The sequence below is a fragment of the Podarcis filfolensis genome, assembly GCF_964270895.1.
Source record: "Podarcis filfolensis genome assembly, chromosome: 2".
NCBI lineage: Eukaryota > Metazoa > Chordata > Lepidosauria > Squamata > Lacertidae > Podarcis > Podarcis filfolensis.
In genome coordinates, this window is record NC_139605.1 from 53,502,103 (window position 1) to 53,519,597 (window position 17,495).

At 40.5% G+C, this 17,495-nt stretch overlaps 1 protein-coding gene across 4 annotated transcripts in view; it reads right to left on the reverse strand.

Moving 5' to 3' along the window:
* Positions 1 to 17,495, reverse strand: part of BSN (bassoon presynaptic cytomatrix protein) — a 194,050-nt gene that overhangs the window by 166,636 nt on the left and 9,919 nt on the right. For all 4 annotated transcript variants that reach the window (XM_083603185.1, XM_083603186.1, XM_083603183.1 and 1 more), the window contains exon 2: positions 1,224 to 1,623. In XM_083603185.1, the coding sequence (XP_083459311.1) occupies positions 1,224 to 1,623 (400 nt within the window). The remainder of the gene's footprint in view (positions 1 to 1,223; positions 1,624 to 17,495) is intronic.

The following is a 17,495-nucleotide window of genomic DNA, read 5'->3' on the forward strand; positions in this document are numbered from 1 at the left end:
GAAGAGTAAGAAGTACCCCAGTTTAAGAGTACCCTAACTTAATCTTATCAAATTTAAGGGGTTAGAATTAAGGAACATGAATTACAATCATGTCGTTCACATACTGTCTAGCTTGGCCCAAAGTCTGGTTATGCAACCCTGATGTATTTTTCATACAAATCAAAGGACTGGTGTCCAGGGAATGTGGCCAAGAACTATTTGGGAGCTGCTACAGTTGGTTAGCCTGTCTGCAAGCTGAAGACAAGTCTTTTGAGTGCCACATACCTAACAAGGAGAAAATCAAAGGTATTTCAGGGGAGGTTTGTCAACACAAGAGATTGTAACCAATTTTCCCCAGTACCAAATATTGCAGAATGAATGCTAGGAAAATGTGATATCACTGCAGCAGAAGAGATAACCTCAGAAAGGGTCTATGGATCCCTCACCATGAATAAGTAACAACTCCAGATTTATTTCACAATAAAGCATAATTTAAAACCACTCTCTAAAAATGTCACATCAGAGGACCAAATCAACCATAACATAACAACCATAACATCTGAGCTCTTCAGATGCTTAGTTTTATTCCCTGTTCTACTCAACAGCCAATGGAAAAATTCTCTTCTGTTGCTCCTGAATTTCACAACCATCAAGCCTCAAAGCTATCTGAGCCCCATTCACACACAAAAATCTGAGTATATCAGGCTTCATGCAAGTGTTAGCAATCTTTAGCTAGTAACAAGCCTGTTGACTGAAGCAAAACTGTATCACATTTTCTCCCTTCCCTTTCATACTTTCACTCTTTCTTTTATTCTTATTGCAAAAGGTAGAAAAAGATTCACCGTAAGAAAACTTAAAAAGAGATTCAAGAAGAGTATCAGATGAAGGAGCTAAAATGTTTTGGTTGACAGAATTCATTTAGAAAAGTTAGTTGCAGTTTAGCCAGGTGTACACAACCAAGCTCTCAACAAAATTGCATATGCACCTATGCTCTATTTGATGACATGACATTACTACAAGCACTATAGTTCCCTAGTCCTCTAAACCATTCTCATCCCAACTTCATCACATACACACATCACTCAGTGTTTCAGATCTCAATAACTATCCTCAAAGGTTGAATTCCAAACTCCCCTTTTCATATCACACAGTGCAAGGAGGCCCTCACCTGAGTTATGACATATTAACAGAAATTGAGTAATGATGCCCCATAACTTGATCAAAATGTTCAGTTTATGTATTACCTCAGTCAGGTGAGGGTTGGGGTTGAATCCACATTGGTTGCAGACCTTGTTGTGACACTGTGTACAGGTGTTGAAGTTTGGCTGGTTGGGAGAGGAGGTGAGTTCTGTTGTCTTGCATATAGGACAGAGTGTGCTGCTAGGAAGGGGTGCAATTTGTGGGACAGAATAAGGTGAGGTAGGGGTGCTGCCTCGATCCGGTGACACAGACGGTGAACGCCCTGTTCTCTGGCTCCTGCTGTCCACTTGGAGTGTCCTCCTTGGCCCATCAGCCTGTTGGGGGGTCTGCCCATGGCTCCTCATCTCTCTTGTGCTTTCGCTGGTCTGAGCAGCCGGTTTTGGGGATGGGGAAGCTGCTCTCTGTCCAAAGGAGGGGTCCGATTGATCTGGTCTTCTTGGTGTGCTGAAACACATTAAATGCAGATGTCAACCAGGTTGCAGAGAATTGAGGTAAGATAATAGGCAAAAATGCCTTGACTATTTCCTCAAGATATACTTTGAAATGCATTTGAGAATCCCCAAGATTCAAAGTTAAAGGGAAGAAAATAAGTGTAAATAGATGTTTAGAGAAAATGATTGCCATCTTTACTTCCACCAATTTCTTAAAACCACAAGACATGGATATTTCTTCAAGATGCAATCTAACAAGTTGTAAATACAAGATTCAATTGTATTTGAAGTCAAAACAACTAAAAACGTGTCCTTTCTTTTCCCCAAAGGCTATAATCTGAAAGGGGTGGGGCTATATGTCAAGTGAGCAGTGCGTAATGGACATGGAGGGTGAGGCATACATTTTTATACAAATAAAAATAAACAAAAATTAGAACCAACAGAAATCAGGCATACTCAGTTCCAGCTGGATATATTCCCACTACTGGAGAAGGCTGTGTGGTCATTTGCAATACCACTCTCAAGTCTTCATGCAAGCAAAGGAACTCATAGCCAGCTAGAAGAAACAAATCCCATCCAATTATGCTGTTTCTATGATAGAGGATAGGTAGACAATTCAACTGCTACATGGCATTATAAAAAGCAGTTTTTCTATTTTGCCAAAAATGGAAAGGCGTTTAAAATAGACTTCAAGAGCTGCTGCTTGTTCTCTATTCTAACTTAAAAATAGGTCAGCCGACTGCAAGAACATCTCTTCTTTAGCACACAAGCATGTATATATATTGTCATTCATTCCGGCTTCCCTTATTAAGGAATATTCCAAACCAGAATATCTAAATTCACCTATCCTCTTCCAAGTTTCTAGGGCAGGATCAAACATAGTCCTGGTCTTTTGGGAATTTAACCTTCTGAGGTTCACCAGGATATTATATTGCAATTTCATATTCTCTCATGTCTGAGTAATATTTATAAACTCCCTATCATACACTGACAGAAAACTCTGCACTATTCATTCAGTGCTCAGTCCTGTAGATCAAATATGTTGGCTTTGTCCCAAATACTTTTTTGAATTCCTGTGTAACCAGAACTACATCAAAAACAGAAATAAATAATGCAGTAATATGTGTGTGCCAAACAATATTTTGTTGTGACTGGTTTTGAACATACTTTCCATAATCCCATCATAAGAGTGTGATGGCCACAAGGGAAGGTGACTCTCTTAGCTGAAACACATTTACCCATCCTCAGGCTCAATCATTCTTTCATTTAAATATACTTTGAATTTTGATACAGCTCAAGTTGCATCTGAGTCATCTGCCGTTTCCCTCTAGTCAGCTCCCCATTGCACTGGTAGCATCTGAGTATGGTTTGACAAAATAATGTGGGTGTTTCCCATGTAAGCATTAGTGGTTTTGATCAAGAGGAAGCAGGATAGGAACGATGTGTTATCTGGACAACTCATATGCTGCCCAAATGATATGTGAACCAACTACAGGAACATCAGCCACCATTGCAACTGTAACGTTTGAATCAGGCTTGATCTTCTCTGAGTCAAGTAGCCAACGATTTATGCCTGGGTGCTCTCTCTTATCCATGGCTAGAGGACAAGTAAGGAAAGGAGCAAAACCACATGGCTCCTCAGCATATTTGAAGATACCTACAGAGAAATCAAAATAAAACCTTGCAAAAACACCACAGTGACACACACACCACCTTTGTCCACCATTTGTACAGGAAGTTGCCACTGCCTATGGATTCCTGCCAGGCATACCTATGGTAAAACAAGCTACCGTCCATGTTGCATGTTCCTGCAGTATAAATTGTTTTTCTGTAGGGAAGCTATTATCAGAGTAGGAATATCACCTTATCCAACCCACAGATATGCAGTGGTTTGTGTCCAAAGGCAAAAATATATTATTTGCTCCTAGCATAGATTTGGCATTGACAAGGCCAAAGTCTTCATGAATGTTTAATAAGCACTATAAATCTTTAGAATACATCAATGACACTGTTTCATACCGTTCAAGTAGATTGCTTTAATGCATGCATGCTGTTCCGACCATACAATTCCTTGTGACTCTCACAGCAGAACTACACATTGTAAGAAACATAAGAAAAGGCAGCCTCATGTCTTCCCCGATAATCTGAAGGATCGTTCACAAAGACTTCTGAGTGATAGTGGCTGGCAGGGAGACAGAGCAGCAGCACACTGCCGTCCTCACAGCAGCAGTGTCACTGCCGCTTACCAGAAAGGCTCAGTGGTGGGGTAGAGGCAGAGGGCCTTTTGGGTAGTGGCTCCTGCCCTATGGAACTCCCTCCCAGCAGATGTCAAACATACAGCTAAGTGATTTTTAAAAGACATCTGAAGGCAGTCCTATTCAGGGAAGTTTTTAGTGTGTGATGCTGTGTTGTGTTTTTACTACTTTTTGTTGGGAACAGCCCAAAGTGGCTGGGTCAACCCAGTAAGATATATAAATAAACTAATAATAATAATAATAATTAGGAACTGTTGATGAAAATGACAAGTTATCTTTTAAAATTGTTTGTGTGGTGTATGTGTGTGCTTGTGCAAAAGATGTTAGAACATACGATAACCCTCTGTTTTATTATGTTGTAAAATGGTCACTACTGAGAAGGCCCTCTGCCTGATTCCCTGTAGCTTTGCTTCTCGCAGTGAGGGAACCACCAGAAGGCCCTCGGCGCTGGACCTCAGTGTCCGGATTGAACGATGGGGGTGGAGATGCTCCTTCAGGTATACTGGGCCGAGGCCATTTAGGGCTTTAAAGGTCAGCACCAACACTTTGAATTGTGCTTGGAAACGTACTGACTGCGATCCCCAGCCACTGATATTCAGAGACATATTGTCTCTGATACTGGAGATAGTATACAGGCATTATGACCAGCAACAGCCTTATCCTCCATAAATTTGTCTAAACTCCTTTTAAACTCTCCAAGTTGATGGCTATTGTTTAATTTTGTGATAGAAAATTCCATGGTTTTAATGATGCAAGTCAAGAAGTACTTTCAGCTTAATTGGATCGCCTGTTTCTAGCATTTTGACAGAGGGAGAAAAGCTTCTCTCTAGCCACTTTCAAAGTGAATCTATCACAGCTCAGAACATATTCATTATAACACTTGTAGCAGGTGCCATTTTAAGGCACTATTTTTGCTATTTTAATTGATCCTTAATTATCACTAAAATATTTTTATGTCTATAAGAGAGGAACAGCACTATAATTGCATAATGCTACAATATTACTGTAGTATAGTTATAGAACTACTGGGTTATGTTGCTATAGAACTATATCTCTTTCATTAAAAAAAAAACACCTGATAAAGTGTAATAAATCACTTGCCTTAGACAAGAATTTCAGTTTGCCTAATAGAAGGGCTAGTCCTGAATAATGGAGGATTTTAATGAGAAGTGTCTATACAGACTTGTGCTTCTAAACCAGTTCAAAAAGCAATTTAACAAGTACAGTACTTTCCTACATTCCACTTTCCAAATCAAAACCCTTTTTAAAAGACAGAAGAGGCACACCAAAGGCATCTATACTTGTGGAGATGACCCTATTGTTCTGTTCTTCTAGAAAAAGTCAGGCTTTCTGGGGTCTGAGTAAAGACAGAAGAACGAGGTGGGCAATAGAAGATGTCAGTGATTGGGAGATGGCATCATGTGCATGTCCATAAAAATGTGTGAAAGAAACATGACCCTGCATATTACAACCAATATGATCTGGGGGCTGGCATAACTTTTATGTGAGGAAACGTTTTAGCTCTGAAAAATATAAGCAAAGGGAAGGACATGATAGAAGTATATGAAATTATTGGTATGATTAAAGTAATATGCTTTATTTATTATCAAAAGCACATTAACATTCAAATCTGAACAAAAAATGCAACATAAATTAATGAACTCAAAATAAAAATTTGCCCATCAATTGCAAGAAATTCAAAACAAAAATTTTTTTTCCTTCCAGTAGCACCTTAAAGACCAACTAAGTTAGTTCTTGGTATGAGCTTTCGTGTGCATGCACACTTCTTCAGATACCTGAATCTGTATCTGAAGAAGTGTGCATGCACACGAAAGCTCATACCAAGAACTAACTTGGTTGGTCTTTAAGGTGCTACTGGAAGGAAAAAAAATTTTTGTTTTGACTATGGCAGACCAACACGGCTACCTATCTGTAACAAGAAATTCAAAGTTACAATTTATGTATGTTTACTAAATTCAAGGAGGGATTACACCCCAAATGTGTACTGAATTGCACTTTAAAATAATAATTTTTGAAAACACGTTTCCCTCTAGCCGTTTAAGAGTCACACAGGTAGTAGGGGAACACTTCCATACTCCACCTTAAACATTAATGCTTCCTCCAGTTTGGCCTATCTAACCCTTATATATTTTAGGTATTAAATTGGAATTTGGATTAAATTATGTTCTTATTATCAGTGTTCATGCAACCACTGAATGGTTCTAATACACTGTAGAGAAGCACTTTAAAGTCTTGATTACTTATCTTCAGTTTGCCAACTATCATTAAGAAGGTAATGTAGTGCTTCTTCTCAACAAGGGTATTTTTCAGATTTAATTATATCACACCAGCTACTATAGATCCACCACACTTAATTCAAGAGTGCGCCAAAACTGCATTTCCATAAGCATTTCAGTATTGGCATAAACTGTGAATTGGCACGAACTGTATTATCTCAAGGGGTTACACTGATTTAAAATCAGTTTTATTATATAAAAATGAGGAAATGTTTTCTGTGGAAACCAAGTTTCAAAGGGACCTCATCACACCCAGATGTTCTGAACACAGCAGAGCATGAAAGGGAAGCAAAATGGAACAACAGCTCTGAGGGGAAGCTCTCTGAAGACTGCCCAGAAGTAATAGTTGCAATATAAGCCAGACGTGACAAGGGCAACGAAGCTGAGTTTCATGGGAATGCTCTAGCAGGAAGGTATGGCTCAAAGCAGGGGATAAAAGAACACAAGAGGATTGCAAAAGAGGAACTCTGTTCTTCCATAAGCCAACTTTTAGGACTCAATATATTGGGGTGTCAGCAAAGTTCTCTGACCTCTGGCTCAAAAATAAACCTCTGAGGCCTTGTTAAAACAAACAAACACCTCAAAGGAGAGGCAAACTTTACTACCCTAGACATTATCATCTGGCTAGGATTAAAATCCAAGCTGAAGAAGAGATTCACACACATCTCTGCCAGTCCTTGTGATCCCTGGAAGCCCTCCCAGCTGGCCTCCACTCTCCCAAATGCACTCCTCCTTCCATCTGCTGCATTCACCTTTCAAGCAGTGATAGGAGCAGGGCGATGGTGCATGGGGAGCGGAGACTATTTCCCCCTTTCCCTCCCTCCTTTTATGCTGCTCCACTGCAACTGCAAAGGCCCATGGGAGAACTACATCTCCCATGATCCCCTGGGATTTGGCACCAGCACACTGCTACCCACCATGTTAGAGCAACAGAAAAGGGAGGAAACTGACTCCTCTCCCCAGGCACGCCACCATTGCTGCTATTGTAGTAGGTTAGTGAGTGGTTTGGGAAGATTGATGGAGAGATGTTTCAGGACTACAAGGGCATTCTTCCATGCCCTTAGAAGACTCGGAGAAATTATGTGAGAGCTTCCAAATGTTTTCTGAAGATTTTGGATAATGCACAAGGTAATTCAAAGTGAGCTTGCAAGAGCTCTAGTGGAGCTCACCAGACATACTGAGGTCAATAGGACAAGCCTAGACTCTTCAAAGAATTTGGGGGAATAAACATGACATATTTCAAAATTACTTCATCGCATTTCTAGGAATCGTCATCATTGATAACTTATTATCAAGAGTGCTTATCATGAACTAAGCACTTTACGAGGAACATAAATTTACAACAATCCAACCCAGCAGGATTACTATCTAACAACAAGGCTTAAAAATATTCAAACTCTTAAAGCACCAATATTAAGTTTCTAGGTGCCTGGATGATTAGGTGTCTGGGATCTCTTCCAGCCTTAATTATATGTATCTAGTCATAGGCATAAAAATATGCACAAAAAAATATGGAAGCAGAAATAGGAAAGAATATATTAGTTAATTACTAATCACTTGATTTCAGGACTGGCTACACAACAAAATAAGTGTTAAGCAAAGGGTGTACTAATCTATATGGCAGCACAATGTCACAACCCATAACATTTCAACAGCATAGCAGGAAACGTGCTCTGGAACTTTAAACAAATTTGCCTGTGAAAATGTTTGGGACTGAGATTTAAATAATTCAGGCTGCAATGCTGCACTCACTTACCTGGAAGTAATTTCCATTGAACTCATTTGGACTTATTTCTAGTCGACATATATAGAATTGTGCTGTCAAGACCTTAAAAATCAACATAAAACTGAATTCACTCAAGTATAAGGAGAACACCAAACTAGGTTTTCCCAATGACAGTAGAGACTGTCCTAGAAGACTGAGGGACTAATTAAAATTAATGCAACGTAAGCCTACAGCTTCATTTTACTGGAGTTACATGGCTGCAACTAAAAACAGCAGCCCTGCATCTCTACCTCCTCTCATAATTTGTCAAACATAAACACAGGATGTGATGCCATGGCTCCCTAAGTTTCCCCATCTCCACTCTACTCTACTGGCTGCTACTTGCAGAACACTCATTGTCCACAAACGTGCTCACATTTTGATAAGCATATGAGCAATGCTTGACAGAGCACTTGTGATTGTCTTTGGTCCAGTGCTGGCTTCTGAAGACACTTCCACACATCAAGCAGTCTCATTTTCAAAGCACCTCCATGTGAGAAGAGAAGGGTCAGACTACATAGGAAGCTGCCTTATAAAAAGTAAGACCAGTAGCCCATCTAACTTAGTTTTACACTTACTGGCAGCAGTTTTACTTCAGAATTTTAAACAGGATCTTATTCAACCTTCCCTGGAGATGCCAGAAACTGAAGCTTGGCCATTGATAGCAGCTCAGCCTGGATAGCTCAGTTTGTTAGAGTGTGGACCTTCCGCATGAAAAACAAGCGCTTTGCTGCTAAGCTACTGTAGTACCAAAACTTCTGGATCATTAGTCATGCCAGCTGGTTTGTTTACTCCAAGCTACTCCCCTGACCTGCTGGGCAGAGAGAATGAGGAGACACAAAGTTGCATTTTTTTGTAGTATCCATGCATTTCCAGTAATATGTCCAAAATTACCTGTGCCATAAAAGATCACCAAAATATATTCCCCCTTTTCAGGTAGTTCCTAAAGGCACTGTCTTGATTCACAAGTAAATATAGCATTTATAGTAATTTACAGCGTAGGCTGGTATACTTAACTACATATTATTTATTAAATCTATAACAATATTCTACTCTCTTAGGAAATAATACACAACACATCTAATAAATAGCTTAACTCTTTGCATACGATTTACATCAAGCAGCATTAAGGCATTTGTTTGAAATCAGTTTCAAGAAAGAATGAAGTGTGGGTTTCCTTCTCTCAAACATAATTTCTGTTTACCTTCCATGCAAGAACCCTTACAGAAGCATTTACTTCCAGGTCAAATGCCCAGCCATTGCTAGTTATCACTGGGTGGATCATTATTTTTCCATAAAACTGGAAGCAAGCCTTAATGGTTCTAATCCTGCTGAAGTTATGGAAAACCAGACAGGCGAATACAAATACTGCATCCAAAGATATATCCAGACAATCCAAATAGTTTGTATGAGTATTGCAATGCAAGGGTGATTGCATATCCAGATGTACATCCCCAGCAGCAATGTATGGAAAAGGCTGCTTGTATGTGCTGATAACTCTTGATGATTGAAGAACATGTTTGTTGTTTGATTGGTATAAATATTCATCAACTGAAAACTGGGGAAACTGCAGCATTTAAATAGTTAGAGGGCATAAAATGGGAATGAAAAAACATTTTGGTGGGCTGAGTGACTGGTCCTGGCAAGATACAATTTGGCATCTTCTTAAGCTAGGAGAAAGGTCCCAACAGATCTGAAGTTCTGCCAGTCCCTGGCTCACAGCATCAAACTAATTTTCTATTGTGTCATATTTCTAATGCTTGTTTCGCAAGGAGGCAAATATTTTACCCATGCTTCATTGTTTACAGAGGACAGTAATATTTAACTCAACGTATATGATACTGAGTCACATGCCAGGTTTTAAAAAAAAATCAGAAGAGATGCATATTATTATTATTATTTTAAAAATCAAATAAAACCTTCCCCTCCTTTTTTTAAAACCAAGAGCATGATTCATCCTGTCCCATCACCAGAACCCTCAAGAGCTGTTTATAGGTACTTCAGTGTAAAACATGGAAGGGCCTCATATTCACACCATCTCAGTACGCATCGAAGGAAAAGTCAGCTTTTGGGGGGGGGAGGACTTATGGATTGCTCTCATACAACCACAAAGAGCAAACTTGGTGGTGGTGTTTGTGTTCTCTCCCCACCACACACACAGAAAGGCTAACAAAAAGCAAATGTCAATTTATCAAAAACCAAAATCAACTTAAACAGACCATGGTGAGGGAAATAGTACAATAGTATAAGTAACGAGCTGCTGAAATATCTAATGAAGGATGAACTTAGGAAATGCCTAAAAGAATAAAGAACAATTAATAAACCCAGGACAAAACAAAGTATATCAGATTAATTTCACTATTTTATCCATACTCCAGAAGTCTATTTTCTTCAGCAAAGTAAGGTGAAGTTCTTGAAACTATGTGTCATGGAAACTAATGAACAAAGAAAACTGCAATGATTAATCTTTTTTAAACTTTAAATGTATTTGAGATATACTGTCATGAACAAAATGGAGACCAAAGGAATAAGTAGAATTCCTTTAAAACAGATACATTAACGCTTAAAATTCTTAACAAAGGAATTATTAATATTGCAGCCAATTAAGAGTGAAGTTTCCTATCAATTATTAATAAAGAGTCAAAGACATATTACAAACACAGGTGAAGTACTCGCTGAGTTTTGGACGAATGCCCAAGTTCTTTTCCACTAACTCCTAAGGTGGCTCTTGAAGTCAATAAATGAACCATTTGAGCCTTCCAAAATGAACTGTGTTTAAGGGAAGATGGTAAGCTGGCAACACTCTTTCTTGTTCTGCTCAAAGGGTTGGTACTGCCTTGAGAGAGAGAGTAAGGTGACAAGACTTTGGGCAGTATGCAGTTATTTTAACAGTGCAATCGTATCATACGTTATGTCCACGGAAGAGAATCGGGTTGCTCCTAAGCCCCTTTGTACAGAAGGTAAGCAAGCCTAGTCAATTCATGCTGGCTGGCATTGCCCTATGGCTGTGCCAGGGTTATCTCATGCTAATGTAGCTGCTGTGAGGTCATGACAGTGTCAGCAGAAGGTGCAATGATATACAGAGTTGGGAGGCATGGCAGAGAAGAGTGAAGCTAAGGAGGTGTACACATTACCCTTACTCTGCACTGGTGCACTCCCACTTCTACTTTTTCAAGCTGCGTACACACAATGCTAGCGAGATTGATCCTGTAATTTCTTGAGAAATACTGTTGCTTGATGTGTCTTTTTTTTCTTAAACCAGCTTCAATCCAATTAGAAAACTTAAGTTGCATTCACTTCATACTTAAATCAGATGTGTACATTTGAAGCAGCTGCCATGGATGCACAGATGAGTACGAGTGCACGTGTGTTTCTGGGTGGTTTTGGGGTTCAGGAAACCAAACAGTTCATGCATGCTTGTCCCTTTCTGATGTGGTTACAACAGTGTGCAAATGTGACTGGAACTTCATTGGGGATTAATGACCTTGCTGTGATTGAAACTGCTAAGGTGAGCTTAGGTGTAGTCTGAGAGTCCTATGTTTGCTTAGAGGTTACTTTTGCCCTGCTGCCAGTGTAACATGCTAGTCAAGGCACATGACACAACACAAACAGAATGCAACCTCTCCAAATAGGTATATTTGCCAAGGAGCTAGTGGGGGGTGGAGCTGTGGAATAGAAGAGCATCTACATCACTTCCCAACATCCACATCACTTTATCAGCCACTTCCCCCCCAAAAAACCCTAATGATCACTTAGTTACAGGCACTATCCATTGCAGCTGCTATCTATTATTTATCACTGTCTTCATGTCTCTCCGCAGGCCACCAGGCAGCCATTCAACATGCACAAAGACAAGGGTTAGAGTTAGCAGTAGTGACCAGCAGAAGCCAGGGCTCCTGAGCCTTTCCAGACAACATGACAGGCAAAAATGTAGTGTGTTTAGTCATGTGCCGCAAGTGGTGTACAGTAGTGGTGAGAGCCATACCTGCTAGTCCTCTAAGGCAAAGCATTGCAGAACTGCAGAGCTGGAAGGAGCCTCAAGAGTCATCTAGTTCAAGTCCCTGCACTGCAGGAATCACAGTCGAAATATATAAAAAAATAATAAAATTGTCCAGTAGCACCTTAGAGACCAACTAAGTTTGTTCTTGGTATAAGCTTTTGTGTGCATGCACACTTCTTCAGATACACTGAAACAGAAGTCACCAGACCCTATCTGAAGTGTGCATGCACGTGAAAGCTTATACCAAGAACAAACTTGGTTGGTCCCTAAGGTGCTACTGGACAATTTAAATTTTTTAATATATATTTCGACTGCGTCAGACCAACACGGCTACCTACCTGAATGCAGGAATTGCAGTTAAAGAAGCCCTGACAGATGGCCACCCAACCATTCTTTAAAGGAGAGTCCACCACCTTCCAACCAGCTCTTACCATCAGAAAGTTCTTCCTAAGTTTCGTCAGAATCTCCTTTCTTGTAAGGAGAACAAAAAGCCTGGCAATCCCATTCCTTTGTAATGCTGATAGAACCTGCTCCACGACTAAATCTGTTCGTGCCTGTTTCAACTAGGTCTCTATGTTTATTTTATCCAGCTTATGGAATGCCCCTCTTCATCTTGTTTTTCACATCAGCAGTATTCATGGAGGGATACACTGACTCAGAGCTTGTCCATACTTCCGTTTGTGCCATGCCTAGAAAGCACGGGTCTGAGCGGTGTCCCCCTTGCCCCACTCCTTTCCAAGGGTAAAAAACCCCCTCTTTAGCAACAGATTGGAACAAATGGCAATCCGGGAAAATCCCAGGCTGGGTGTTAAAGAGCAGTTCCCCCCTCCCCCGGGTGGGGGAGAAGCAGTGGGACAAGAGGAAGTGTGGATAAGCCCTCAGTTCATATACAACACTAAATCAAACCTTGGCTTAGTGCAATTCAACAAGGGTGTGTGTGCAGGTGAGTCCGCAGGCTCCCAGAGAAAAGACTGCAGATGATTTGCTCTTACTCTGGTCTGGCTGCTGCTGCACTGCTATTCTTTGGAGACCACTGTCACTCATAATTGTTGCTGATTGTGCCAAGGATTCAAATCCCTGTCTGAAGGAAGGCCTGGAGAAGTTTGGGCATCAATAGCTTGGGGTACATGGTATCAATAATATTGTACTTCCTGTTTTATGGAAACCACCCATCCAACTACTCTGTATCTGGATGGATAGCTGGGAAACTGTCAGGTGTGCACACAAGCAGCTTGCCCCCAACCCCGTCACTAGCAGAGCTGTTGTCATGTTAGGGAACAGCTGTGTGCAGAAGACAAGGCAGGCAGAGGGCTGAGAAAGAGGTGAAGGATGAGTGTTCACAAATATCAGTATTCCACATTTGGATTACTGTGTAAATTCTAGTTACAGGTAGGTAGCCGTGTTGGTCTGCCATAGTCAAAACAAAAAAATTTTTTTCCTTCCAGTAGCACCTTAAAGACCAACTAAGTTAGTTCTTGGTATGAGCTTGTATCTGAAGAAGTGTGCATGCACACGAAAGCTCATACCAAGAACTAACTTAGTTGGTCTTTAAGGTGCTACTGGAAGGAAAAAAAATTTTGTGTAAATTCTGGTTACATCTCAAAAGAGGTATCGTGGATTTAGAAAAGCTGTAGTAAAGGGCCACCCAAACGATCAGGCATCTGACTGACAATCAAGAAAAACAGGATGCTGCGCCAAACAGGCCTTTGGTCTGATCCAGTACTGTCTTTCTCACTTGCCTTAGGGCCTGAGGAAATCAACCACAGGGGAGATAGGGAGCTAAGGAAATGAGTTACTGAGAAAGAAAAGGAGAAAAACACTCTAACGAAGTTGGAAAGTAGAGGAGAAGCTCTCTCTATGCTGCTGGCAGGAAGAAGCAACACTGGAGTGTTACATATTGAGGAGAACAAGGAAAGCAGGGAAACAAAAGGAGCAGAGAGCCAAATGTGAAGGGAGCTGAGAATCCTGATGTTTGAGGAAAGTAGGACACAGTAGTCAGTGGCCTGAAAAAAACAACAGGAAACTATAAAGAACTGAGGATGGTGAATGCAGAAGTATGGTGCGTGGAGAGGAAGGAATCTGTGGAGGCAAGGAGATGAGAAAATGAGATTGAGATCTAAGCAGAAAGATCTGGGCTATAAAAAACTGCACATGATGCCTGGGGACAGGAGGAGCACTATGGTGTTGACAAGATGGGAGGCTGCAGAACTGTAGTCCAGGGTGCACTGGCTGATGTTAGTTTGAATGAGCCAGACAAATATTTGCAGATCTATAGAACAGAATAGTTTTACTAATGTCATTAAAAAATAATAATCCTCTTTTAATGGGAGCAAAAGCATAAAACAAAAAATCCTAGTGCAGAATGTAACTCAGGAAAGAGTTAAATAATGCTTGATTTCCCCACCACCACCCATCATGTATTTCTTACTAGTCTACATTAAACATAGACATCTTTCAAAGGGTACAAGTAAACTACTACCAATATAGCAAAATGCCACGTAATGACTGACAACAATTGACAGCTATGCTGCCTTTCTCAGAGAATAAAGAGTAGCAGTAAAATTTTAAAAACCGCATCAGCTTGCAGTAGCTGCAGATTATGGCTGCTGTGCAAAGTAGAGCACATAACTAGAATACAGCTAATTTTTTTCCTCCAATTTTTGGCTCATAGAATTCTGTGATTTCTGCCATGTGTATTTTGAGAGTAAAATTTCATGCACCATGGTATTGTAGCAGGACTATTATTGCAGTGCACAACAATTATGGTGTGAGCCATTTTCTCCTCATATAATGAAACTTAAAAACATAAAAAGTCTAAGTCACATGTACATCCACTAGTTGCTCACATACATAGTACATAAACTCCTAAATTTCTAACACCTTTTCAGAACTTCAGAACTTCAGCTCCAGGGGCTCCTCCACCCCTTCCTATATTGTCACCACTACAGCAGGGTGGGAAAAACTTCTCAAAGAGCTCTCACATGTGGAACTACACCCAGGAAGACCCATTTCAAACAGAAGGCTGTGCTGGCAAAAGGGTCCACATTTTGCTTTCTACACAAATTACCAAGCTCATGCTGTTCTGCCCTATGTGAATAATTTGCTACATCTGCATAAATAAAGCCTTAGTAAAAGTCAGATTCAAGCTCATGGGCCTTCTTTTCTCGAGTAATTTTTAGATGCACTCACAGATTAATTATCAATGCCCTCTGGCAGTTTTCTGTAAGAATTAGAGTAACCTGACTGTGAAAATAGAGTAGCTTAGAGATTCTTTAAAAATTAAGTGGTTTATAAATGCTTTTTATATAAATAGGATAGCAAAAAAACATGGTGGGGGGAGAAGGAGAAATAGCAGCTGTTGTAGGGCAGGTGTGGGGAACATTTGGCCCTCCGGATGCTGCTGAACTAAAAGTCCCATCACCCCTGGTCATTGGCTATGCTTGTTGGGGCTGCTGTAAGGGATGTGCATTTGCACTACAAAACCGAATGTACCTCAAGATGGCGAAGCTGGACAATTGTAGCAGGGCTTGATAGTTGCATATTAAAAATCCTTCTAAAATGCTAATTTGCTACAGCAGCTGTTGCTCCTCCCAAATAACAACTAGCCCCCATGAAGGTGCACAACATCCCCAAAGTCTCCATGGCGATTACATTCCTGGTAAGAACCACAGGAACTGCAGACTCCAGTAGAAGCAGGGCAATGCTCCAACATCTTGCATTGTTCACTCCCAGGATCAATTGTTACTTGACACACAACCTATGTTTCTGAGCCCTACTCTGCTTCTTCTTTTTTAACCTGACTACCCCCAAGGGGCTCAGGGTTGCTGACACCACAATAAGAAAATCAGTCTTTAAAACCTCAATTAAAAGAAATACCCACAGCTAGAAAATCCATGCACCATTTACACGTTGGTCCCTTAGGACAAGAAGCTCAAATTAGATTAAGATGGTCATTTATCACATCAACTCTAGTTTTAATACATGTGTGTGCTTATTTTGCAGGCAGTCGATCGGTTTGGTGAAACACAAACACTCAACAGACACTGAAGGTTATGGACTCCACACAAGAAATGGAATATGCAAGGACATAGAAGGCAAGGCCTTCCAAGGGAAAGCGGACAATGAGAGAACCTCAACTGCATGCACAGGCACACTGTATTCCAGTGATTTGTGAGCAGTGGCTCATATCATGCACACCATACATGGCGTCCCTCCAATAATCCTGGGGTGTGTAGTTTCTTAAGCGGAATTGTAGCTCTGCGGAGGTGCAGTATAGTTCCCAGGATTCTTTGGGGGAAGCCGTATGTTTTACATACACACCAAAGAGCTCAAAACTAAAGCCTTCTAGCCCAATGGCTTCTTTAAACCATCACATTTGTTGTACTCTAAATATAATTCTGCTAAATAAGAATTTTTAAATAATACATAAAGTCATTATGTCTATACTAAAGGAGACAAAACATATGCTAAAAACATTCTTGTTTAGACAAGCCTAACCAGAGGCTTAGAAAGTTGGAGTAATTTTATTCCCCCTTTTTTTACTTTTGTACTGTATGTTTTAAAGTAGGGTTGTAATTTTTTCTTTGTTTTATTGTTTTATCTGTTTGTAAACCACTTTGAGGTTTTTTTATTAAACAATCAAGCGGTGTATAAATTATAGGGAATAAAACAGCAAACAAACATGCTAACAATGGTATTAGACAAGGTTTCAGGATAGGGGAAAGGGCATATTTTCCCACACTGTAGTGTGCCCCTGCCCAAACCTGGTCGTTCAGTAAATAATAAAATAAATAGTAGACCCACACTGGATCTCTTTAGTACTATAAAGCACCACCTCACCTTGGCAGCTCCAAATAATGGTAGAACGATCCTTTTCTTCTCAGATTGGGTGAAGCCCTGAACAAGAACACTCATTAGGGACTGCAAATACACTGCAACATTTTGCTGTTGAGTTCACACTTGTGTACAGTGGCACCTTGGGTTACGAACTTAATTCGTTCTAGAGGTCGGTTCTTAACCCAAAACCGTTCTTAACCTGAGGCACGCTTTTGCTAATGGGGCTTCCCGCTGCCGCTGGCATGCGATTTCCGTTCTCATCCTCGGGCAAAGTTCTGAACTCGAGGTACTACTTCCGGGTTAGCAGAGTTTGTAACCCAAAGCGTTTGTAACCCAAAGCGTTTGTAACCCAAGGTACCACTGTACTAGTAATAGGGTTGCCAGACCTCCAGGGCTGACCTGGAGTCTGCAGGTTTGCCTGCCTGCCTCCAGGTGGCAGGTGGAGGGCTTGAATCTCCAGGTAGACTTTGAAGTTGTAGACTGGGAAATTAACTGTACAACAAGAAGCTACTTCTTTGAGTCAGTGTAAACTGTTCAGAGCTGTGCTCAACCTGCACATCAAGCAAGTTTCTAAAGAGCCGTATTTAAAACACTGTCACAAACTTTATCAAACCTTGTCTTCTCCTGCTACAAGGGCCCGAGGTAATCCTTCAAGAAGGCCCTGATTAATGCAAGCGACCCAATAGTATTATGGAGTGGAAGGAAAAACAAGCCTTTAGAAAAGAAGGAAGA